The sequence below is a fragment of the Scardinius erythrophthalmus genome (assembly GCF_964197995.2).
Source record: "Scardinius erythrophthalmus genome assembly, chromosome: 25".
Lineage (NCBI taxonomy): Eukaryota > Metazoa > Chordata > Actinopteri > Cypriniformes > Leuciscidae > Scardinius > Scardinius erythrophthalmus.
Window position 1 is genome coordinate 21,208,876 of NC_138245.1, and position 25,404 is coordinate 21,234,279.

General features: G+C 39.3%; 1 protein-coding gene across 2 annotated transcripts; it reads right to left on the minus strand.

Moving 5' to 3' along the window:
• Positions 1–418: 418 nt before the first annotated feature.
• hcfc1a (host cell factor C1a) lies at positions 419–24,400 on the minus strand. 2 transcript variants are annotated; one of them, XM_081358355.1, is made up of 28 exons: positions 24,241–24,400; positions 22,920–23,124; positions 19,089–19,237; positions 18,415–18,575; positions 18,122–18,330; positions 17,931–18,015; positions 17,723–17,829; positions 17,117–17,296; positions 16,628–16,966; positions 16,345–16,496; positions 16,041–16,235; positions 13,132–13,350; positions 12,923–13,027; positions 12,612–12,825; positions 11,576–11,718; positions 11,351–11,483; positions 11,020–11,216; positions 8,964–10,347; positions 7,772–7,899; positions 6,291–6,623; positions 5,836–6,061; positions 5,478–5,747; positions 4,936–5,039; positions 4,702–4,839; positions 4,416–4,601; positions 2,686–2,983; positions 2,529–2,592; positions 419–2,070 (listed from the first exon to the last, which is right to left on the minus strand). In XM_081358355.1, exons 2-28 carry the CDS (start codon positions 23,113–23,115, stop codon positions 2,031–2,033), a joined length of 5,955 nt encoding a protein of 1,984 aa, XP_081214481.1. In that variant the 5' UTR covers positions 23,116–23,124; positions 24,241–24,400; the 3' UTR covers positions 419–2,030. The 2 variants fall into 2 exon arrangements, with proteins under 2 accessions (XP_081214481.1, XP_081214482.1); XM_081358356.1 differs by lacking the exon at positions 24,241–24,400 and adding an exon at positions 24,025–24,144.
• Between the last annotated feature and the right edge of the window lie 1,004 nt (positions 24,401–25,404).

Below are 25,404 nucleotides of genomic sequence, written 5' to 3' on the forward strand. Positions count from 1 at the left end.
AATTCTAGTCAACTAAAATGCTGTTTTAATGTATTAAAATTACCATTTTAGTCAATGTCAAATTTACTAAAAATGAATAATGAAATGGATAAGATTTAAAAGATTTATCAAAAAAAAAAAAAAAAAAAAAAAAACTTTTTTATGCATGTGTGAAAGACTTTTTTTCTAGAAGAATAAAACCTCTTGAACTACTACATATGAATACTATGCTGGGATATCATTCCTTTATTTCAGAAGAAATATCTCCATGTCAAATGCAAACGAGTTAACCGCCTTATCTATCCAGCTATCCGAAGGGCGTTTCATCAAATATAGCTACTCAAATTCACATTTCTGGAAGACACTGGGGATGAAATGAACTCCCAGTACGTGCTGCATGAAAATAAAAGAAATTGCTAATAATTAATCAGGGAGACAGTTTATATATTTCGGTTTCTTTTATAAGTCAAGACAAAAAAGGCAATCAGGAGATGACCAACATGTAAAAACGTTGTACAGGTAAATATATAAAAGGCCAGAATATCATCTTCACTTCTTGCGGTATGAATGAACTATATTACAGTCAAATCCGAACTTGGCTTTTACCAAGAATGAGAACGGCCATCCTCACCCACATGGAGACGTACAGGTATACACTGAACATTTAGTTTGCATACCTCTCAGATAATCAAAAGGGAAAAAAGTAGAAATTCATCTTCACATGGACAATTTCCTTCACAATCTAGGGCAGAGAAAATTCTACAGTTACATTGTGAAAAAGTTAAGAGGACAAGCCAGAGAAAGGGAAAAAGCTGGGTGTTTACTAATAATGGTGGTTTGGTAAGGCGAAGAATTAAAAAAAAAAAAAAAATAATAATAATTACGATTTTTACATCTCAAGGTTTGGCATAAACACAGAGTGGAAACAAGCGTAGAAAAACTCAGTAAACAAAGTAAAAGCCCTTCAGATGTTTACATTTGTTTACATCCTTTTCAGTTGTAGCACATCACCACTCGGCTTGAGCACAAATTCAATGTGTCAAAGTACTTGACAACAGCACAGCCCTCCAAAAGCCCTTCATCCCACAAATCCTGAAACCAAAGGTGGATGGCCAACAATTTTTAAAACAAAAACAAAAAAATAAAAAGTTGTGAGTTAAAAAAAAAAAAAAAAGCACACAGACATACACATACACACAGGAGAAAAGCTTTAAAAATACAAAAATAAACTACACAAAAGATCTTCTCCATCGTCGCTCACTAATTTTTTGGGAAGTTTTGCGTTTTTTTTTTTTCGTTCTTTTTTTTTTTTTCATTTTCTTTTTTTTTTTTTTGTATGGCAAATCTCAGTTTTAGCAAAGTCTCTGTCCTGCCGGTAATGTATTTCCATGGCCATTTCTTTATCTGCAGTTCTGCCTCCATTTCTGCTTAATGCAAAAGTGCACAGACTTCACCAGAAGGCTTGAGTCCAGAACAAATCCGTATGCAGATCTATTTTCACTTAGCCATTTGAGTGAAAAAAATCCCCTCTTGTCTGAGGACAAGTGCTTGGTTTGTTTTCCCCATTTCTGTCCCCCTCACATGAAAATGACTCCTCTCCATTCAGAAATCCTCCCGCCATGTCCACACATTTAACGTGAACTAAAACTTCACCCTGAAGTCCATCACAGAAAAGAGAGTAACTTCATTTGAGCCCAACTGACAGAACGAACATTACAAATATCTTAAAACTGGTGTTTGAATTCACTGAAGCAAGATACATGTATTGAAAGAAATGGGGGAGAAAGGAAGACTACAATGGAAAATGCAAATTAGTTTTTTTTCCCTCCCACTCCAACTATGGTGAAAAATACTCAAAAATATGCAATGTGCTTTTCTCCATTCATACTATTAACACGAAAAAAAAAAAGCATTCCCTAGAAATGACTTCCTTGTTGATTTTTTGCCGTTTTAATAGATGGTTACAGTTGAAGATGTGTTGAATCCAGATGGTGGAGCGCTTTGAGTAGTGTAAGTCTTCCTGGTCTTGGAGGACGAATGGAGAGAGGGGCTTATTGGTCCATTCTTGCTTTCTTCTGACCAATCCCTTTCCTGCAATTAAACGTACATATATTTTAAAACTCATTCGTACTCAAACCACTGTTCTGAAATTTAAGGTCAATATGACTGACTAAAGAACTTGATTTTATTTAGCAGGGATGCATTAAAACTGATATAAAGTGACAGTACAAGACATTTATAATGTTACAAAAAATTCTCATTTAATAAAAGCTGTTCTTTTGAACTTAATATTCATCAATGAATCCTTAAATTACTGCGGTTTCATTCATAACATTGATAAGAAATGTTTCATGATCACCAAATGAGATTATTAGAATGATTTCTAAAGGATCATTTGACACTGAAGACTGGAGTAATGATGCTGAATATTCAGCTTTACCATCACATGAATGTTAAATTTGAAAATAGTTTAATAATACTTAACAATAATACTGTTTAACTTATGTTTCATCAAATGCACTTATGATAATGGAGACATGGACACTTACGTATCTGGTGAAGAAACTGCTCTTTTTGGGGCAGGCTTTGCAGAAAGGCCATCTTTGTTAGACTCTACAAAACGAAACCAAAAAAAACAGCAATTGTAAGATCCACCTCGTCACTGGCTGAAACAAAACATCTTTTCTCACCAAAGAAAACCTGTACCTTGCAGCCATCGCACTTGTGTAGCCGGGCCGTAACCTTTCTCGTTGCGAGCGGCGATGCGGAAGATGATGGCGGGTTTGGTGGTATAGTCTATGTGGGCGTTGGACAGGCTGGAGGACTGAACCAGGCAGGAGGGGTTTGGCCCACAGTACACACGCATGAAGGCAAGCTGGGCCGGGGCCGAGGGTTTCGCCTCAGTGGTCTGGCTGCTCTGGATGGCCAAATACACTGAGTATTCTGTGATCTTCCCTGATGTCATCGATGGAGGCTCCCATGTAAGGTGGGCACCGTCTGGACTCTGAGGAAAGAAACAAGTGAAGAGAGTACACATTTATATGGATGTAATGATTCATTTTCTACTGATCTGCATTGAATGTGAACAAGAATATTTTTTAATATACATTATAAAGAAATAATACTTTTTTCATTAAGGATGCATTCAATAGAAGTAAATGTCTTTTACTGTCACTTTTGTTCTGTTTCAGAAATTATATATTTTTTAACTTTCCAATAACTTAATCTATTAAAGAGAGAGAGGGGGGGTTGTCATGGTTTTCCCAAATCAGCATATTAGAATGATTTCAGAAGGATCATGGGACACTGAAAACTGGAGTAATGATGCTGAAAGTTCAGTTTTGCCATCAAAGGATTAAATTAGTGCTGTCAAATCGATTAATCGCATCCAACATAAGTTTTTGACTAATGAAAATGTGCGTGCGTTTATTTATATTTATATATATATATATATATATATATATATATATATATATATATGTGTGTGTGTGTGTGTGTGTAATATATATATATATATATAACACTCTGTGCACATATGCACATATATACAGAAACTCACACACAAAGACATATATACAATTTATATAAATATAATAATAATAATAATATTATTATTATTATAATAATATACACACATATTATGTAAACAAAAACTTATGTTTGATGCTATTAATCGATTTGACAGCACTAGTTATTATATTACTGTTTTTACTGTATTTTTCAATCAAATAAATGCAGTCTTAAAGACACTTCTTTAAAACAATCTTACCAAACGTAACGGTTTGAATGGTAGTGTAAACTGTTTGTACTGGTCAGTAATTGATTAAAAATATATACATTAGGTTATACATTATTAAATATAAAGAAAAATCCTAATAAATACTACATTAAATATTAAAGTTACTGAATTAAAGGGATAGTTCACCCCAAAATTAATTGTCAAGTTGTTCCAAACCTGAAACCCTCACAAAAGATATTTTGAAGAATGTCAGGAACCAAAGAGTTGATGGACCCCACTGACTTCCATAGTATGGAGAAAAAAAAAAATACTATGAAGTCAATGGGGTTCATCATCTGTTTGGTTACCGACATTCTTCAAAATTAATTTTATGTTCCGCAGAAGAAAGAAACTCATACAGATTTGGAACAACTTAAGGGTGATGACAATTTTCATTTTGAGGTGAACTATCCCTTTAAAATCATAGTTTGGTGTATCGATAATTCTAAATTTAAAATTCAAAATGAAGTGAGAATCAAGTAATCAAGACAAGTATCCTATTCATTTAAACTTTTTCTTAAAAAAATTAGTCAAAATGAATCTTTGAAAAAAAACATGATTGTGCAATTCCCATTTAAAAAACATATCACACATTTTATGGTGCTCTATTGATTATAACACCATATGTAACAAGTGCAAATTAAGATTTGAGGTGTACCTTGCTGATCTTTATGGCACATGGTGCCCCCGGGAACCCTGGTAAACAAGTCTTGAAAGCAGATATTTCAGAAAAGGCTCCACGGCCACAAGTGTTTATACCCGCCACACGGAACTTGTAGGCGGTCCCGGGCTGAAGCTCCACCTTCTTCATCTGGCTATAGTCAGGGATTGTGCCTGAATCATCCTGCAACAAAACAAGTTATGTCAGTATAATTACATTTTGAAATAAGCAATGTCACAGCGTCTAACAATATTGTATGAAGTAAAATCTCATTGTGGCTTACCTCAACATAAGTGGAGTCATCTGCAGGCATGTAGAAATGTGTTACAACCATATTGGTCACTTTGACAATGCCAACATCAAACCACTGGTTTTCTTTCTTCACTTGAGGTTTGACTGTAACAGTGGGTGGATTTTGTCTCTGTGGGGAGAAACAACAGAAAACAAGTTTTAAAAAAACTATTCTTCCACATTTCAATGCATATTATCGTGACCCTTTACCCATTATTAAACTTACCCCAGCCTGAATGCCATTGGCCACTTCAGTGAGAGCTGCAGCTGCCTGCATCTTAGCTGGACTGGCAACTACAACAGGTGCTAATGTGCTGGATGGAGCCAAGGCTACAAAAGGAATAAACAGAATTAAAATGGAACATGTGCACAAATATGATGTAACATCCTGACATAAACATTACATTCAGACTTTAAAATGTATTCATGGAAAAGACTTCACAATAAGCTTCCATTTCTTAAACATTATTTAACTGCATTAGTTAACATAAACCAACAATGAAATACTTCTAAAGCATTTATTGATCTTAATGTTAATTTCATCATTTACTAATATTACAATAAACAGTATTTTTATTAACTAACATTAACAAAGACTAATATATACTGTAACAAAAGTATTGTTCATTGGTAGTTAATGTTAGTTAACTAAAGGGACCTTATCCTGTAAATTAAAAAGATAACACTTTACAATATTTCAACTATAATGGTTCAAAACAACTAACATAGTCAATACTATTGAAGAGTAAATTGAAACATCACACATACTCTCAGCTGTGGTGCGAGGCAGCAGTCCAACTACAGCACTTGTGGCAGCGGCGGCCATCTCGTTGTGTCCATTGCTTTCTGAAGAGGGATCGTTTAGGCTGTCAGCTGGAGCCAGGCCCTCTGTGGGCAGTGCGGCCTGGGCAGCGGCTAGTTGCTGGGCTGCCTGAAGCTGCTGTTGCTGATGAACCAAAGCCGCCAGTTCCTGCTGGGTCAGAACGATGGGTATGGTGTGGGTCTGCTGGTCTTCTCCGGCATCTCCGTCACCTGAGCCTGAGGGGCAATGAGGAAGAAGATGCTTACTGTGAGTTTCAGACTGATTTTGAGGTTCTGTTTTTGTTGATAAAGGATGGTGACTCACTCATAACAGCCTGCTGTGCTGCTTGTAGTACAGCCTGGATGGCGAGGGCCTGGGCCTCCTCTGTCGCTGCAGCCTGGGCCGCTGCCTCTGCGGCTGCCGTAACAGCCAGCTCCTCTGGGGTCAGGCCAGTCACCATCAGCGTTGTGGGTTGTACGTCCGACATCAGCTCTGGTGGCAAGGTCAGTGCATCGGCCTGTGATGCTGATGCCGCCTCTACACCCTCCATCTGCAAGAAAAGAACAGCATTTACTGAAATGGTAATATAAATCTTGATGTAACATTATAAATGTCTTTACGGTCACTTTTAATGTGTCCATGCTGAATAAAAGTATTTACTTTTATATATTAAAATGTATCTATTTTCTTTAGACATTAGATCATTTGTCCTTACTCAAATTTGAATTAATTTGCAATAATAACTGGAAATTGTACAGCCAGAATGCAAACAACTATACCTCTGCTGTCGGTAGCTGCTCCTGAGCGGTTTCTCCCTCTGCCATGCTAGAAGCGTCATGCTCCATGGGCACTGCCCCTGCCTCTGCCTGGCTCTCTGCCTGCATGGCTACCGCCATGGCTTCTCCCTGGAAGTCACTTGGCAAGGCCGCTGCCTCCGCCTGGAAGTCACTAGGCATAGCTACTGCCCCCGCTTCTGCCTGGAACTCTGCCTGCATGGCAACTGCCTCCGCTTCAGCCTGGCCTTCTGTCTGTAAGGACTCTGCCTCCGAGCTCTCCATAACAACCGGCTCAACTCCTGCCTCTGAGGAGGACTCCGTGATGGAAGAAATAGACTGCAGGAGAAGGACAGAGAAAGAAAAATTGGTGACGTTAGGAATCCCTCTTTTTTCTCAACCCTCCCCTCCAACCACATTCAATCTAACATTTAGGTCGGCTTCAATTGTATGCATCAGTTCCCAAAAGTCTCACCCTACAACTTCTGTAATCTGGATGCAAATATTATATTGAATGAGTGAAGTAAAGTTAGGGTATCTGCAGAGTTTTTAAAATTAAATTTAAGACTTAAATATAATTTAACTTTTAAGTAAAATTTTCCTGTTTCATATGCATTACTACAATTCACACCCCACCACCAAAAAGATATCTCTGATTCTTTTAATTAGTATTGTGTTGATACTAGTAAAATAAAAATTAATAGCCAGGAAAAAAATTATGAATAATACAGAAGATCATTAACAAGCCCAAAATACACCAGGATGCTTATTTTGAAATGTCCATGCTTGCCTACTTCCAGCTGCTCATTTAAAAAGATGACAGAGATCAAATTTGATATAAAGTATCTTACAACAATCTACAACGTAGTACAATAAAAAGACCATAAAGTAAACTATCACAATTCAACAACAGTAGATCATAAGTAATCGCTTGGCATAAATATGTGGCATTCACTGACTGCAAACTGCTCTGAAACCACGAGTCTGTAGAACGTGCAACAGCGCCACGCTTTGACTTGCATGCAGAACATTTATTTAATTCAATAATCTTTTGAAGGCAAATCATGATTCCTGGTTTTTAGTTCCCAAATTTAAGAACCCTTAAAAATTATTTTATTTGACCATTTAAGATCAGAGATATCTTTTTGGTGGTGGGGTGTGAATTGTAGTAATGCATATGAAACAGGAAAATTTTACTTAAAAGTTAAATTATATTAGCTTTCCTGTAGCTCAGTGGTAAGAGCATTGCGTTCGATCCCAGGGGATTGCACATACCTATGTATAAAATGTATAGGATGATGCAATGTAAGTCGCTTTGGATAAAAGTGTCTGCCAAATGCATAGATGTAAATGTAAGATATTTAAGACTTTCTACTTCCTTAAATTTGATCAAACTGAACTTTTTGCATTTTGACTTAACATATGTCATTCCATTGGATTCATAATTTAGCATCAAACTTAAGTGCAGAGTTTGTATCTCCACTCACTGGAACAGCTGGTCCGGGTAGAGGCGTGGCCTGTGTGACTGTGGTAATGGCTCTGCTCTGGGGCGCAACAGTGGACGGCAGGCCCTCTGTGCTGGTGGCAGATTCTGATGCTTCACCACTCTGCTGGGCTAAATGCACAAAAGAAATCATTACCATAAACTTTTAAAAGACAAAAGTACAAATGGGAATAAACAAGAAAAAGGAAACTAGTTCAATTTATCGGTGAACAAATTTGGTGAGATTTCCTACAATAAAGTAGCAAGTTACTAATTTAAATCTCTTACAGCACAAGTAAACAGTGCTTTGTGATGGGCTCAAACTCTTGACAGCAGACGTCAGAATGCTCAAACTGTTTTCAGCCAAGCTGTATTAAAATGCTTTTTTTTATGTTGGAGAAGATTTCTATTTCATATAAATGCTGTTCTTTTGAACTTTACATTAATCAAAGAACCCTGGCGGGGAAACAATCATTAGTTTCCACAACAATTATAAGCACAGCACAACTTTGCTTTTTTACTTTGGTAATAGTAAAAAAAAAAATAAAAAAAAAATATTCTTGACCTCCAAATCAACATGTCAGAATGATTTCTAAAGGATCATGAGACACTGAAGACTATAATGATGCTGAAAATTCAGCTTTGCCATCACAGGAATCAATTATATAGAAAACAGTTATTTTGAACTGTATTTTGTATATTTCACAATATTACTGTTATATACTGCATTACTACATGGCTTGGTTGAATTCTAATGAAGAATGTGGTCTGTTATTTCTTGATAACAGACCACTGCTAAGTATAACACACCGCTGCCATGAAAAACAGAGCATTGCTATGGACGCAGGATTCTAACCGTAGAGACGGAACGGACTATTTTCTTTAGCGGAAGCAACACAATCGTTTTTAAATCAATAAACTCCTTTTTAAATCAATATTTTGTGTCAAATTATTGATTTATTTGGTAGGTAGCCATGTAATAAGAGGGATAATGTAGAGTGAGGCGGTTGTTATAGTGAATACAACCCCGACAGGCTGATCAGGACTTGAATCAGCCTGAAGGGGTTGTATTCGCTATAACAACCGCCTCGCTCTACATTATCCCCGACTTATAAACCCAACCAAAACCTTCGATTGGTGGTGTAAATAATGTTTGTGTGAAAGCTGAAGATGAATCTTTCTGAAATCTGAAGTACCTGTTCCCTCATCTGTCTCCATACTGCAGGTAGCAGTGGTGGCCGTGTTGGTGGTGCCCGTCTCGTGGGTCTCACAAGGTGGATTTGAGCAAACTCTCTGCACCTCTCCAGTTTGGTTTCCACCCATGTTAGATGAAGCCGTGGTGGCCGTGTTGGTGGTGCCCGTCTCGTGGGTCTCACAAGGTGGATTTGAGCAAACTCTCTGCACCTCTCCAGTTTGGTTTCCACCCATGTTAGATGAAGCCGTGGTGGCCGTGTTGGTGGTGCCCGTCTCGTGGGTCTCACAAGGTGGATTTGAGCAAACTCTCTGCACCTCTCCCGTTTGGTTTCCGCCCATGTTAGATGAAGCCGTGGTGGCCGTGTTGGTGGTGCCCGTCTCGTGGGTCTCACAAGGTGGATTTGAGCAAACTCTCTGCACCTCTCCCGTTTGGTTTCCGCCCATGTTAGATGAAGCCGTGGTGGCCGTGTTGGTGGTGCCCGTCTCGTGGGTCTCACAAGGTGGATTTGAGCAAACTCTCTGCACCTCTCCCGTTTGGTTTCCGCCCATGTTAGATGAAGCCGTGGTGGCCGTGTTGGTGGTGCCCGTCTCGTGGGTCTCACAAGGTGGATTTGAGCAAACTCTCTGCACCGCTCCCGATTGGTTTCCACCCATGTTAGATGAAGCCGTGGTGGCCGTGTTGGTGGTGCCCGTCTCGTGGGTCTCACAAGGTGGATTTGAGCAAACTCTCTGGACCGCTCCCGATTGGTTTCCACCCATGTTAGATGAAGCCGTGGTTGCTGTGTTGGTGGTGCCCGTCTCGTGGGTCTCACATGGTGGGTTTGAGCAAACTCTCTGCACCGCTCCAGTTGGGTTTCCTCCCATGTTAGATGAAGCCGTGGTGGCCGTGTTGGTGGTGCCCGTCTCGTGGGTCTCACAAGGTGGATTTGAGCAAACTCTCTGGACCGCTCCCGATTGGTTTCCACCCATGTTAGATGAAGCTGTGGTTGCTGTGTTGGTGGTGCCCGTCTCGTGGGTCTCACATGGTGGGTTTGAGCAGACCCTCTGAACACCACCCATGTTGGCAGACGCTGTGGTGGCAGTGTTTGTTGTACCCGTTTCATGCGTTTCGCAGGGCGGGTTGGAGCACACTCTCTGTACTGTACCAGCTGGTCCAGTACCCATATTTGCCGTCGCTGTGGTGGCAGTGTTGGTGGTGCCCGTCTCATGAGTCTCACAGGGGGGGTTGGAGCACACTAGAGTAACAGTGCCAGAAGCTTCGCCTGCACCAGACTCAGAAGAGGTGGGTTGCTCAGACGTGGGAGAGGCCAGAATGGAAACGGGCAGATCTTGGCCAGGCTGAGCCTCCACACCAGTGGGTGTAGTTATGAGAGTCACCTGGGTGGGCTATTAAGAAAGGATGACAAAATTAGACTACAGATAGTTCTTTTTTCAGTGAATTTAATGTAAATATTGTGTAAAACTGTTAACTTTAAATACAGCAATTTTTTTGTATCCTTAAATATTTTTTATCATTTACATATAGTTATAATTATTTCTGTTATTATACATTATATAAACTATACTACAGTTTGGGGTAAATTTTTTAAACAAATAATATTTATATTCAGCAGGGACACACTAAATTGTCATTTAAAGTTTTACTAAATGTAGATGTCTACATCAAATAAATTATCTTTTTAACATTGTTCAAAGAATCCTGAAAAACAGAACCATTTTAAATATTGATCATAATAAGAATAAGAATAAATGTTCCTTGAGCACCAAATGACTTAAGAATCATGTGACACTGAAGACTGGGGTAATGATGCTGAAAATTCAGCTTTGCATCACAGGAATAATAAAAAAATAAAATAAAAACTACAGCCATATAAATTCATGGGGGGGGGGGTTTAATTGTGTAAACATTGTGTACAATTATTTATTAAAAATTTAACTATATAATATAATTACATAATAGTTATAAAAATAACTTAATGACACACAAAATGGCTGCAGTAATGAAAGAATAATTAAATACAAATAAAAATCTATCAGAAAAGATAAAGTGGTTCTAACCTGCATGTTGGAGGTGACAGTGGTCAGGTTGGTCTGAGCAGCTGACACAGCAGTGGCATTGATGACTTGGTTGGAGAGGGTGGCAATCGTGCCCAGAGTGGTGATGGGGGTTGCGAGGGTGGCATTGGCACTGGCTAGGCTTCCTCTGGCTAAGCTGGTAGAAACGGTTCCTGTGACTGTGCCAAGAGTTGTTACACCTTGGGGAGGACAGACACGGCGAGAGGGAAATACTTTAATCATTCATCAATAGCAGTTGCTGAATTACACTTGGCAGAGAAGCATGAAGTCTTTCAGGAACATTAACTTTTGACTATCAAGTTCACATCCTTACCAGTTGTTCCCTTGACAACCAGCGTGGTTACAGTTGGCTTGACCCCAGACACTGGAGACATGAGGCGCACTCCTCCCATCGGCATGGTGCGAAGAATGGTTCCAGGCTGACCAGGGGCTCCCTTCAGAACAACCTTAGGAGAGAAAAACCCAACCCAGGTAAGAAAACGGACCTCCAAGTGCTCCAAGGACATCAGCTTTCCACCAGATATTCTGACCCCAATACCTGTGTTAGGCCTTGCTGGCCAGCTGCTGTACCAATCTTAGGCATTGTTGTAATAAATTTGCCAGGAGTTCCTGTTCCAGATGTCATCACCTTCGTGGTGTAGATGGTAATGGGGCTCTTCATCCCGGTACTACTAGTCACGCCTACAATGGAAAACAGGCACTCATTAAGAGCAAGTAAATCAAAACTATTTAAATCTATTATTACTAATTCTAACTATTATGATTAGTTGTGAACATTAATAATTATTATTGTTTTTATTATTATATAAATTTAATGATACATATAATTAAATTATATTTATTTGTTTAATTTATATAATTGCAACTAATTGTTATTAATATTATTATAGTTGTTAACAGTAATAATAATACTTTAATGACACTTAAATATAAATAAAACAAATGTATTTAGTATTACTACTACTAGAAGTAATTATAGCTTTAGTCAACAACAACAACAACACTGACAAATTATATATTTACTACCTCTCCTACTTCTAATAATCATTAATATCTCTTTAATCTGGACAACAAAACACAAAAATAACTAGGGTTGGGTATCGTTTGAGGTTTTTTCGATACCGGTGCCAAATCGATGGTTAATGACATTAAAGAATGGCTTTTTTATTGAAGAAAAATTAAATAATAAATTCTTAAAGTTTAACAATATATTACATTTTTAAAGTATACTTAAATATAAGTAGCCTAAATAGAAAACACCACTTCACAATAAAATCTAAGCCACCTAACCCAATTACAATAATTTAACACTAAAAAACAGTTACAGTACTAATAACAGCAAAGTAGTCTGTATTCTTGGTATGTTACAAACTAGCTTTAAAGTTCAGCAATTCTTTTGCAGAAATAAGACCACATTTTTGCCTTCTGTGGCAAAATATGACACATCTCACAATGAAATGAGGCACAGAACTCTGCGTTTTGATATGGTCCGGTTACATAGGTACCGGTTCCATATTGGGACCGGGTTTCAGTACCCAACCCTAAAAATGACACTTCTTGACAAAATGGTTTACCTGCAGCTCCCTGCTGTAGAGCAGACATTGGGATTGTTTTAATGATAGTGGTAGTGCCCGGTTTGTTGGTAGTGGGGGACATGCCACTGATGCCCAAGATAGTGGGCTTGTTTCCTGTGCCACTGGCTTGACTGGTGGTAATTATGGTAGTTGGTTTTCCATCCGCAGATGTTACCAGCTTCAGAATGGTGCCGGGTGGAAGGGTACCCTTTGACTATGGAATGAGAATGACGTTAAAATTGATATTTAAAATTATAAATAATGTGAGTGTCTGAGAAACTTAAAACTAGTTATACTTATGTTTAACATACTTGTAAAATCTGAGCCAGTGGGTTGGAGGTGGCCTGTCCAGTCAAAGCAGCCGTCTGGACCGGTTTGGTCTGTACCATTGACACCATCTTGCCCAAGTTAGAGATCTAAAACAAGAAAAAATATATATAAATAATTAAATAATAAATAGTCCATTCAATGTTTTTCCCATTCAGGTTTTTCCCATGCCAGAATTTAAAATATACTGTACCAGGTTTCCTCCCATGGAAAGTGGACTCTTGACAAGAGTGATGGTCTTGGTGACTCCGCCCACCATAGTGGTCACAACCTGAGCCTGCTGTGCTACGGTAACTGTGCCGGACTTGTGCACTGTGATGATGGGCCGAGCACCTGTATTTGGACTGGAAACTGTCGGAGTGCCCACCTGTGCAGCGGCGGTCTTCAGCATGCGAGTGGCAGGGTTGCTTACCTACGACAAAAAAAAAAATTGTGTCATGAGACTAGGGCTGGCCGATATGACTGCAGACAAGCAACGTGACAAATTTCCACATAAATATATAATTCAACTGAGGTGTGGTCACATACTAGCTAATGCAAGTTTTGAATTTAGCTCATTCAATCAAAGCTTTGCAGTTTTGAGTGTTTTATTTTTTAACCCAAACATTACATGTGAAGGTATGCTACCTTTCAAAAATTTTGGGTAGCTAAAATTTTGGGTTCTGCAAGTCTCTTATGTTCACCAAGGCTGCATTTATTGGATCAAAAATACAGTAAAATAGCGAAATAACTATTTTAATTAATTTATTAATGTGATGGCAAAATGTCTTTACTTTAGTCTCCATAGTCACATGATCCCTCAGAAATTATTCTATTTGGTTCTCAAGTAACATTTATTATTACCAATGTTGAAAACAGTTGTGCTGCTTAATATTTTTGAGAGAACCATTATCTCTCTCATTAACCATTACAGTCATATCTGACTCTTGATGATTCTTTGGCCATCAGACTGTCCATGATTTTTTTTGGCAATGTTTTCTCTGGGGTAGGTTACCAGCTCTTTCCCCAAACCTCCCCATTACATGCTTGGGATTCACACACGGCCAATTTGGCATGTCCAATCCACCTAACCTGCGTGTCTTTTGGACTGTGTGGAGGAAACCGGCACACCCAAAAGAAACACACGCTGCCACGAGGAGACAATTTTTTGGCCAATCTCTATTCCAGACTTGAGCACAAACTGCATTGCAATCATAACCCAAAATGTAATTTGTGTGGAAATATTATGAAGTCTGTAAACAGGAGATTAACACACAGGCAAGAGATGGAACACGCTGAAGACTAGGGTTGGGTACCGAAACCCGGTTCCAATAGGGAACCAGTTCCGAAGTAAAAGGTAGTAACGAGGCCGAATAAGAATGAAACTTTCGGTGCCTGACGTTTTTTTACCGCCCCCTATAAAACATCTCGCGGCACGAATGATCCAATAATAAAACATCTCCAGTAAACCAGCAGAGCATTCATTTAGTTCGTTTGTTAAATAAGAGACGATCTAGCGCTGAAATGTGTTTTTTAAATCAAGTGATCAAAGTGCTCGTTGCCGCTGCGATCAGTGGCGCGGATACAGTGTTTTCTCTTGTGGCTCGCACACACCGCACTGTCTTCACTCGGACGCGCGCTTCAGTACGTTGTGGAGATCGATCTATTCATGAGGCGCCGTCTATATGATTATGTGCGCGGAGAGTTTGTGTGTGTGTGTGCTCGCGTCTCAGATGAGTATGTGCGCGGAGAGTTCCGCGTGTCTCGTGTGTGTAGAGTTTGCGTGTGTGTGCGTGAGCGACTTTAGATGTGACGTTGTGCATTTCATATGTATTAGTTTGAGCATTCAGCAGTATACATGTATGTGTGACTACTTAGTATGTGTATGCAAGGGTTTCATATGTGCGTGAATGAAGTTTGATTTAAGCCCTAGACGGCGCCTCATATCTATTCTGGTGAAATCACAAAATATAATGGACACAAAGTGTCCCTGCTTGATATACAACCACTGATGAGCATAATCGGTTAAAAAAAAAAAAAAAACTACAAATGCGGATTAGAACCCAAAACCTCTGACACGCTTGACTAAAGTTCAAGTTCAGCTGCCAGTGTTCCTCTTGCCAACTGCAAATCTTGCATATCAAGTATGAAGTATATCAATATCAAGCATATTTATATGAGGCTATACTGTGTGTGTTAAATATTTCTGCTCAGTGTCAGATATTTCTCTGTTTTGTAAAAGTCATAATATGAGAAGACAAAATTTGATCTTAACTCAAGTGTTTTCGGGTACATCAGTAGCCTTTTAAACGGCACAGTTTTTCATTTAATCAGAAAAACTTTTTCAGAAAATCACACACACACAGAGGTATTCTTTTTTTGATAAAGTGTGTGCGGTTTAGTTTTCTTAAGTACCGTTTCAAGAACCATTTAAGCACCGGAACCGTTTGAAAAATACCGAGTAGGTACTGGTATCGGATAAAACCCAACCAATACCCAACCCTACTGAAGACATATGCAGATTACTGTACCAGGCACAGCAAGCTCACTGTTCACGATTCCCGAAATCTTGGAAGAAAAATATCAATATTGAATTGGGGGTGGGGTTTATGAATATATCTATAAAGGGAATTTACTGTTCTTCTACTGTTGAAATGAGTATTCCATAGACACCCAGATGGTCTACTTTTACAGGTTAGAATCCAAAGTGCAGATCCATGCATTGCACACCTTTAACGGCTAACATTGCCCACAACTCATTGCATGTTGGACAAGTATTCGATTAGAACTACAAAAGCGAATAAAAGGTTTAAAAAAACTACAAAACGTGCGTGTCCGACGGTTAAGATAAAGGTTTGAGTGATTAATACTCAGTAATCTAACCTGACAAAAATATATTTATTCAATGTTATTCACATTATCTTTCATCTGGAACAGCATTGTGAACTTTTGTGATCCATTAAAGAAGCAATTATGATGAAGTAGTATGTCCCAAAGCTTGCCAACTCTTCTGCTACACACTCAAAAGCATGTACGTTTTCTTCACAACAGTACATACTTGTAGAGCACAGTATAAATAGGCGAATTGGGACGCAGCAACAGTGACAATCTTAAGATAATTACCATGACAGGTGATGCCACTTTAACTGTGGTGGGGTGAGCGGTGGACCCAGGTGTCATAGCCATCGTTTTGACAATTGTAGCCCCAGCCGGCATACTGAGAACAGTGGCTCCGGGGGAAGGAGGGATTTTCTGTGTGGCTGCAGCAGCTGCAGCCAAAGCTGCCATTCCGCTCATCTGAGGGCTGCTGCCAATGACCTGAAGAAAAAAAAAAAAAAAAAAAAAGATTAAAAGTACACATTTGAATAAAACAATTTATGAGGCATCAACGGTTTTAAAGATTCCACCTTTACTATTCACTTCATACCGTTCCTTGAGTGGTCTGTGGTGGCACTACCATGCGAACACCTGCAGGAAGTGATGTCACAGTGACTGGGGATTTTCCAGCCTGGCTGGCTTGGCGCACAGTGACAATCGATGCCCCGGTGCCTGACTGAGGGGCTGCAACTTTCAGAATAGCTTAAATATAAAATAAATATCATTAAATTATCATTTAATACAAATACTATGGAAAAAATGCTTTAATTTAATATTACATTTAAGTAAACAGAAGATATTGCTGAACTATTAACAATTTAACAAATCTGTACCTGGGCCACGCGCCGTTGAGGCAGCCAGAGGACTTGCGGGCGTGGTGGGTAAAACTGAGGCAGTGGGCGAAGCAGCCTGGGGCACGAAGGTGATGCCACTATGCGGCAGACTCTGAGCAGACGGAGCAGCTGCAGCGGGCGCTGGACTCTTAGGCGAGTTTCCAGGGAGGGAGGGAGCTGCATTGAGGGCTGGTGATGTGGCAGCAGTGGCTGTTGGGATATCATATTTCTGAAGCTGAAGCAGGTACATGTCTGCTGTAGACACCGCTCCCCAGCTAACCTCTAAAGAATTTGTGTTGGCCCGGACGAGCTGTACCCGTGAAGGAGGATTAGGTCGCTCTGCAAAAAAAAATAAATTATGCATGATTTAATACATTCAGCTTATGCAAAAAAAATACTCAATATGTAACTTTTTATGCATTTGGATATTTTTACAATGCAGTTTAACTGTGTCAGAAATACTTTTTATTGCATATCTGCTGTACTCACCTGTCTCTAGGTACCACAGGTCTTTGCAGCACACCTGATTGTTCCAAGCTTTGCGGTACCCATCACGTCCACTCCAGACATAAAGTCTGTTGTTAATGGCAACAGTGCAATGTCCTGCTCGTGCACGTGGTATGTTGTCCTCCAAAGTGTCCATCAAAACAGTCTCCCATGACAAGGCGTCTAAAAGGAAGCTCATTTTTTTATTTCAAGTATATGGCATAACATAAAAAATGCATCAATAAAATAGGGCTCAGTAAAAATAGTCCAAACATTTCACACACAGGAATGGCATAATACCAAACATTAAAATACCAGTATATACTGCCATTCAAATGATTTAAAGAAATTCATACTTCTATTCAGCAAGGATGAATTAAAATGATCAACATTGACAGCAATGACATTTATGTTGCAAAAGATTTCGATTTCAAATAAAATTTGCTCTTCTGTACTTTGTTTTCCACAGTTTTTAACATAAGAATAAATGTTTCTTCAGCAGCAAATCAGCATATTAGAATGATTTCTGAATGATCATGTGTATAATAACAGTTTGGCCTTTAGTTAAATCCCTTTAAACACTACATGTACTTTATAGCAAGAACATACCCAAGTTCAGGCAGGCCAGTGTGTTTGTACACTTCCATTCCTTCTCATGTGTGGCCACCTTCACATCATCCATCACCAGGGGAACCCAGCCACCGAAAACATACATTCTACAAATAAAGCATATAAAGGGATTAAAGGTCAGTAATGCCATTGTGTACATTTAGGGAATGCATGTGGTGAAGCAATTCTAGATTACACTGAAACTAACTTGTTTGTAATAGTGGTGGCTGAGTGGAGGCTACGGGGGAGGGGAGCAGTGCCGCTTATTGCAGGCTTGTTCCAGGTCAGCGTATCTGAAAAGCAAAGAATGGCCTAATTATTGCTTAACCCAATTGATTGATTGAATGAATGAACTATTTGTGGCAAACACCACAGCAAAAACAGCCGTAATCTTCATACCAATATCTAATGTCCAAAGATCTCCCAAACGACAACCACTCATTCCTCCATATATAACAAGACGGGACTTCTTAGTAGTTTTTTCAGTATAAATTACAGCAGTGTGGCTCTCTCTTGGAGGAGGCAGTACTCCATACGTGACTGGTATGTCCCAGCCCACAACGTTGGAGCCCGGACGCAGTTCGAGGGTATAAAGGTCATTCAAATATCTGGAAGCACACATAAGTGAGTCTATGAATAAAACGATATAAATACATTTATTTACTAACCACATTATTATATGGTAGGAATACCTGGGAATATTGTTCTTGGGGTCTTCGCTGTCATTGGCAAGCCCCCCAAAAAGATAGCACTTGTTGCCCACAAGAGAAAAACTGTGGCCCAGACGAGGACATGGTGGTGCTCCATTTTTAGGGGCTTTTGGTTTCAATTTTTTCCATTCCCACCTGCTTGCCTGATAATCATAACCATAGTAAGATCATTTCAGATCTGTACTGACAGAGTCAACAACAATCAATAAAGGCTGGACTACACAACATGACTTTTAAAATCGAGCAGATTTTAAAACTTCATAAACAGTTACAAAGAAAAACTGGGCATCATACACTACAGAAATGAGGATTGCACACTATCAGACTTTAAAGTCGTTCCAAACACAAACTTACACAGATGCACGCACCTTCATGGCTATAAGATGTATGGCAAAATTCAATCAAACATGTTTGATGGTATCCGACTGGATGGAATCATAGTCTGAAGCTGAAAAAAAATAGAGTCCGTGCCCATCATATTATACTACGCGATTTTCTGTGAAATCTGTCAATGGACTGCCCAAAATCAGCAGACCAGATATGACTTTCGGTAACTAGCGTCAACTCCTCCATACTACAAACCTGGGCAAAAGTTATGTAGTGTATTCCAGCCTTTAGTCACATAACAGAGTGATTTTAAAGAAGTTTTTCCTTACCTGTAACTCATAAAGGTCATTGCTGTACTTTCCATACTCCACCATTCCACCAAACACTAATAGTCGTGTGCCATCACATACAAAACCATAAGCCGCACAGCCTGGAGGAATGTCTCCGCGAACAGCTGGTATGAACCACTGGTTTGTTGCTGAAAAAATAAAATAAAATCAATTGTTCAGTCAATGTCTCAGTGATAAGGTGTAGACAACTTGCAATAAAACTCTTGCAATTCAGCTTATCTGGAGGTGAAGACAATGTCAATAAAAATGACTTTTTAACTATCAACATAAAATGGAGAGTATAGGACAAGATTCTGAGAAATGGGGCGGTTCAAGTTCAAGTTTGGTGAACGGTAGTCTCAGCCTCAGACCCGACACAGACTGTTGGCTGAACGTCTGATGCATAAGGCACACTTTTCTGGAAACACTTCAGGAGTTTCAAAGTCGCAATCTGATTGGTTGAATTTCTACAAGATATCCGGGAGATGTGTGTGTTGCGTTCTTTAACGGTCCGCCTGGAAACAAATGCTGTGACGCCAAAACCACACGTGGAAGAAGAAAGCCGTTGTGTTTACAACTGTGACAATGAGCACTTACCAGAATTAACTGAGCACTGGATTTTCAAAAGTATGTGAAGTTCGCTGCTCTATTGTTGCAGTAAACTTGCACAGCATTCTTGAATGAATCATTTATAAGATGCACGCAGGTCTGTTATTGTAGGGACATTGACATTATATTGGCACACCCCTAAACATGACGCAGAACAAAACGAACTGTGATTGGTTTGCATTACATGTCAGTCAAACGACCTCTTGATCAAGGAAAGCTGCGATAGAAACCAAACCTTCAGCCGTCAGTCTGAAGATCTGACTATGCGAGACTAGGTGAATGGTGACCTGCGAATTCGTACTGCGTGAAGACATGACCAATAGAAGAACTATACATCACGCTGTGATCTCTAAGGCTGCGTTTACACTTGGCATTAACATGCGACCTGTATCTGGATGTTGTCCACATACACATTGAAAAGACAAGTGTAAACTCGCCTCTGATCGGAATGTTATCCGATCAGCGTGTCCAGGTTCGGAGGTAGTCGAGGATGCATTGTGATCGAATCTCAGTGTAATGTAAATGCAATCCAGCCATTGTGTCTGCATTCACAGGTGGATGCCACACAAAACCCCACCCACTGTCATTATTCCCCCTCCTCTCTCCAGGAATTGCTGCAGGTAGCTGTGTGATTTTGCCATACAGTCGAGTGCAAAGTACATCGCAAATATACTGAAATGTTAGCTTTCGCACCCTAAAGTTGCAGAACCATTCATTTTCTGTAAAGAACCCGCATTTTTCCCACCACAACTGGCAATGTTCTTTGTGTTCATTACGGAATCTATCCACATTATTAGTACTTGCAGTCTCTTTAACCTCCTCATTTTGAGAGATTTGTGAAATGTACCCCGACTAAAAACTGTTTTTAAAAGAAAACCCACCACTTCAGGTCGACTTTGCACCGGAGTCATCCTTTTTTTTTTTGTGGGAATGCAAGAGCTGAAGCCACTTGATGTGGACAGGTGTAAACGCACCGTGTCCTGATTGGCTAATGATCCAATCAATGGCGCCACCAGGGGGTGGCCAGGGGTGGCCGTGGCCACCTTCGATCGCACACAGTAGCCAGTACTCCCCCGTCCCTTCGTCCATGCCGCTGTTGCGCGCCGGTCAACAATTTCAAAAGAAGTTAAGAAAGAAGACGAAGAAGACTACCGGTAAGTAAATAAGTCAAAATATTCTTTAGTAAAAGAAGACGGGGAATTATGTGTCGTGACATGTGCTTTTTAAGTGCCAAATGGTTACAGTATACTGTTACAGCAGCTTTTTGATGTGTCTTTGACACGTTTTGACACGCAGGGATGCAAACAGCGCGATTTTCGGCGCCTCCCGCTTTTTTTCACGTCAGTTCGGGTGACAAAGTCATCTGAAGTCATTCCATAGCTTAATGTGAGGGACATAAGTCTATTTACATCATTAAAGTATACGGAAACTCGTTTTCCCTCCTCTGCGGCTGTCAATCATTCTCCATTCAGTATTCAAACAGCGCGCGCGCCTCTTCCGGTTGGATGCTCGGTAAAACTCTCTCCAATATGATATATTCACATTATAATGCATGATCTGTAGATAAAAGGCTGTGGATTTGCATAAAATGGCTTTATTTTGTTGGAGTTTGTTGCTACCGTGTGCTTGTTAGATCACACACATCACAAGGACTATGAATCGGCATCAAACGCACAATAACTGGAATTTAAAACTGTGAAACAAATTATCAATTCACTGTTAGACAGATATACACTAGGATTTGTGCGCTCTACATTTCCTCGCTTTGTGCCGTGAACTTTTAAATGCGCACTTGTGCAGCGCAGCGCTGTACACTGTGACTCCACGTTGCTTTGAGCACATCATTCTGCACCCGCAATGCGCTTTGTGTGCTCTGTTTTGAAGCGTTTCATATTATCATGGTTTTGCGCACTGAAAGATTATTAAAAGACTGTATTTGTTTTATACCTAGCCTGCTCAATACATTTAAAATAAGCATAATTTAATTGTATATTATTTCTTTGTAGTGTAGGCTATATAAAAATACACACTTCTGAATTCTTGACATTAATATATAAATATAATATATTTGTATCTGCCAGTATCTGCTTTTCCCCAGTAACTGTTTTGTTTGCAATAAATGTACACCTTATGCCAAATATAATTGCAAAATAAAACAGAATTGTTGTGCAACTCAAAATGTTAACTGTACTGTTATTAGTCTATGCACATTATATCATTAGTAACATTAAATATAACACAATAAACCAAAGTATATCAGTAGGAGTTTCCTTAAGTCTTTTCTACAGGCCGGTTTACTACAACAGCAGACTAAAATTCTGAAATTATGGTTTATAGTTTTGGTGTGCCACCCCAAGATTTTAAGTGGCCCCATCTGGCCACCCCTATGAAAAATTTCTGGAGGCGCCACTGGATCCGATCTGCTTGATCGGATCACGGTGATCGCATGTTAATGCCAAGTGAATTAAAACAACACACAAACTTTGTCACGATGAAACTGAAGTAGCGACAGATATTTTTCTGTATTGTGAGGTACATCCGAGCGAAACAGAAAAAAGAAACAACTTATGGACATTTCAATTAAATTAGGTCAAAACATTTTAAAAATGAAACATACGCACAAATGGATTGTTAATAATAAGATCTATAACATGCATTTAAAAAATAGATAGGGTGAATTTTCATTTCATGCCAACTTTAAAGCTGCAGCCAGGTAACTAAAAACATTGTAACATTGCAGTAAAGTGGCATACATTGAATGTTTTATATAATGCATTTATTATATTTTATATATATTGAATTTAAGTTAAGTGACAAGTTAGTTATCAAGTTAAGTTAGTGTTTGTTAAGATAACAAAAAGGCGCACTGGTGCACGTGCAGGAGGGGCGTGCGCGTGACGCGGCGGCGGTCAACGTCCATTTATGTTTTATGGCGCCTTTTTCCCTCATAGTCACAACACAACAATCGGCCTGCAGACCAGACGCGGCTCTGAACCACCACAAATATTGCAAAAATCACACGGGATGTTTCATATACATATCTGTAAGCAAAATTTATAGTTTTCTCCGTAAAGCAGACGTGACTATGGCTCCGTCATCATAATCTCGCGGTAGAAAAGATAGTGAAAACACAGAGCACATTTAGCAGCGATTTGCAAGCATTACGTAGTTTGTATGCATGTAACGTTACAAACTTTCCGCACATGCAAACATTTTACTTACCAGTATTATAAACGTGCAACTCGTCAACGATTCCTTCGTTTCCTCCACCGAAAACGACCATCAGCTCCTTGATGGCTACGGCTCTGTGTCCGTGTCTCGGTCGGGGTACCGGCCCGGACCACCCCAGAACCCGCTTCCATCGCGGCTGCAGTGCAGCTCCGGTGGTTCCAGGCACAACGGAACCGGGGGACGTCATGTCCTTTTACTGGAAAAAATAATGCACTTCAGCGACTCTTAGCCACAAATATATATCCATTCTGTAAGCTTAAGCCAACGCAAATATTTCACACATGACCCTGGTATATATTAATAAACACTTTCTGCATAAATATATGCATTGTAATAACATTACAGCGGTACAATTAAAGTCTTAAACAGTGTGGGTAATTCAGAAGTTTGATTAATTCAGGAATGCCGCCATTTTGGCGCTTGTAGGCGGACTAAAAGCCGGTCAACTTGTCTAAAATACCGCGTGCAGCAGCTTGAGCATCGATAATTACACATACAGAAAACCACACTGCACTAAGTTCTAGTTACAAAGGCAAACAACAAAATTACATCATCAAGTTAAATGTCCCTGGTGCAGAAAGAGTATCAACCCATGGAAGTCGCCATCTTGAAACAAGCCTCCGCCAGTCTGAAAAATGGCGGCGCGGCAAATAAAAACAAATTTTGGTCAGCCAAGTAGGAAATGCAAATAAAACTCTATACGAGCTGCGGGACTTATGTTTTCTAAACTATAATTCAAGTGAAAAGCTGCAAAACTAAACAAAGATACAAACTCAGAGACTACTCGAAACCCAGTCCCCATTTGCTGCAGAAGGCTATTTTCATGCCTCTCTGGGAGTCGCCATCTTGTCAGCCGCTCAAAATAGCAACAATAATACATTTTAAAAGTGCGATTTTACTCCAGTGCAATGCCGATTCAGAAAATCGACAGAGTTCTGCAATTTCCAAGCGGTCTGAGCATTTAAGCGAGATTTTTGAGCGTGCATGAAATCATGCAGCGGAATGCGGTTACTAACAGCGCAACAAAAACAGACATCTAGTTACGTTGTTACGTCCACAAATAAATACGTAAGCGCAAATATATCCCGCTACATACTGTGAGAAAATATGTTTGAGCAAGTCTCCTCCGAGCGAAAAAAGTCGATGGATGGATTTTTATTTAATTCATGCCGCCCCGGTGTAAGCAGCCATCTTGTCGTTAAATCAGCCCACTAGCAGCTCCAACAAGAAAAATGGCGGCTAAGTTTATGTTCGCGATCAAAAAATACACATTTCGGCTTAATGCAGTCTCTTCGCCATAGATTATACGTACGAGATTCGTATTGCAATATCCAGGTAGATCTTTTGACGGTCTGTTTTTGAGATGATAGTCCAGGTTCATCCAAAATTGTTAAGAAGTATCCACTCTCATGCCTGCCTGGAAGCCGCCATGTTCTTGACAATGTACAGCCGCTCCTGCAGCCACCCGCAACAAATATGGCGGAATTACCACGTCCTTAACTAGAGCTCTTTGTGAAACACTCTCACAGTTTAGAAATACAATACTCTATTTCTTTAGCGATAGTTTTATAATTATTATACCATTATAGGTATGTATTTGAGATTAGCTAAAACTATCGAGATAATTTGAACATATTTTTTACACTTTATATATTTAGGGCTTATTGTCCCACACTAAAGATGGCGACCTAAGTCGAAGTTTATTGATAGATTTTCCCCTCTGCCGCATTTTCGTGCAATCCACAAATATGTATTAATAAATTTAACTTAATGCTAAATAATACCTAATTTTATCGCCTACATAAAACCTATCTTGTAATCTTCCTAAAATACAAACTTTGTTTAAAAAACTCTTTAATTCTTAAAAACAAAAATTTAAACTCGTGCAAAAACACTTTGTTTTTGAAGAACATTAAGGACAGTTGCTTTGGAATAAATCATCAAATGCAAATGGCTCATTCTTCAGACTGGAGTGGCAAACCAGCGGCAGAATTTGTAAAAATGCTTGTTTTTTTTTAACCCATTAACCTTTCACCCTCCCTTTTGAGCATAGACGTGAAAATGCACAATCCAAACTTAAATGTTTGTAATTCATGAATGCTTTGGAATACAGTCCTAAGTTTGGTCTCTTTTTAAACAAGACACTCAGCAGCACTTCAAAATATATAAGTGTAAAAAGTAGGCCTACTGTACCAATTTTTTTATTTTATAAAAAAATATGTAGGCTATTTCACAAATAGGCTATCTTTAACCAAGTTGTGTTCCAAATTTGAAGTTGATATCACAAAACTTAAAGTTCCTATGAGATTTTGTTTAGGTGCTATACCAAAAATAGCCAGTAGCCATTGAGTTTTTTTAATGCGTTCTCCTCTTTTTACAGTCTATGGTTCTCCTGTACATTTTCAAATTAGTCACAATATCACTTACATATCACAAAACAGTCACCAAATATGGAACTTTGAGACTCAGACTTTTC

What these genes read in the sequence shown, in the direction of transcription:
- hcfc1a (XM_081358355.1), bottom strand. Translation starts at nt 23,115, where the DNA reads ATGACGTCCCCCGGTTCCGTTGTGCCTGGAACCACCGGAGCTGCACTG. An exon ending in CCCAAGAACAATATTCCCAG is followed by an intron (nt 18,331 to 18,414) that starts GTATTCCTACCA and finishes GTGTGCTTCCAG; the next exon opens with ATATTTGAATGACCTTTATA. An exon ending in TTTCCATGGGAGGAAACCTG is followed by an intron (nt 13,028 to 13,131) that starts GTACAGTATATT and finishes TTCTTGTTTTAG; the next exon opens with ATCTCTAACTTGGGCAAGAT.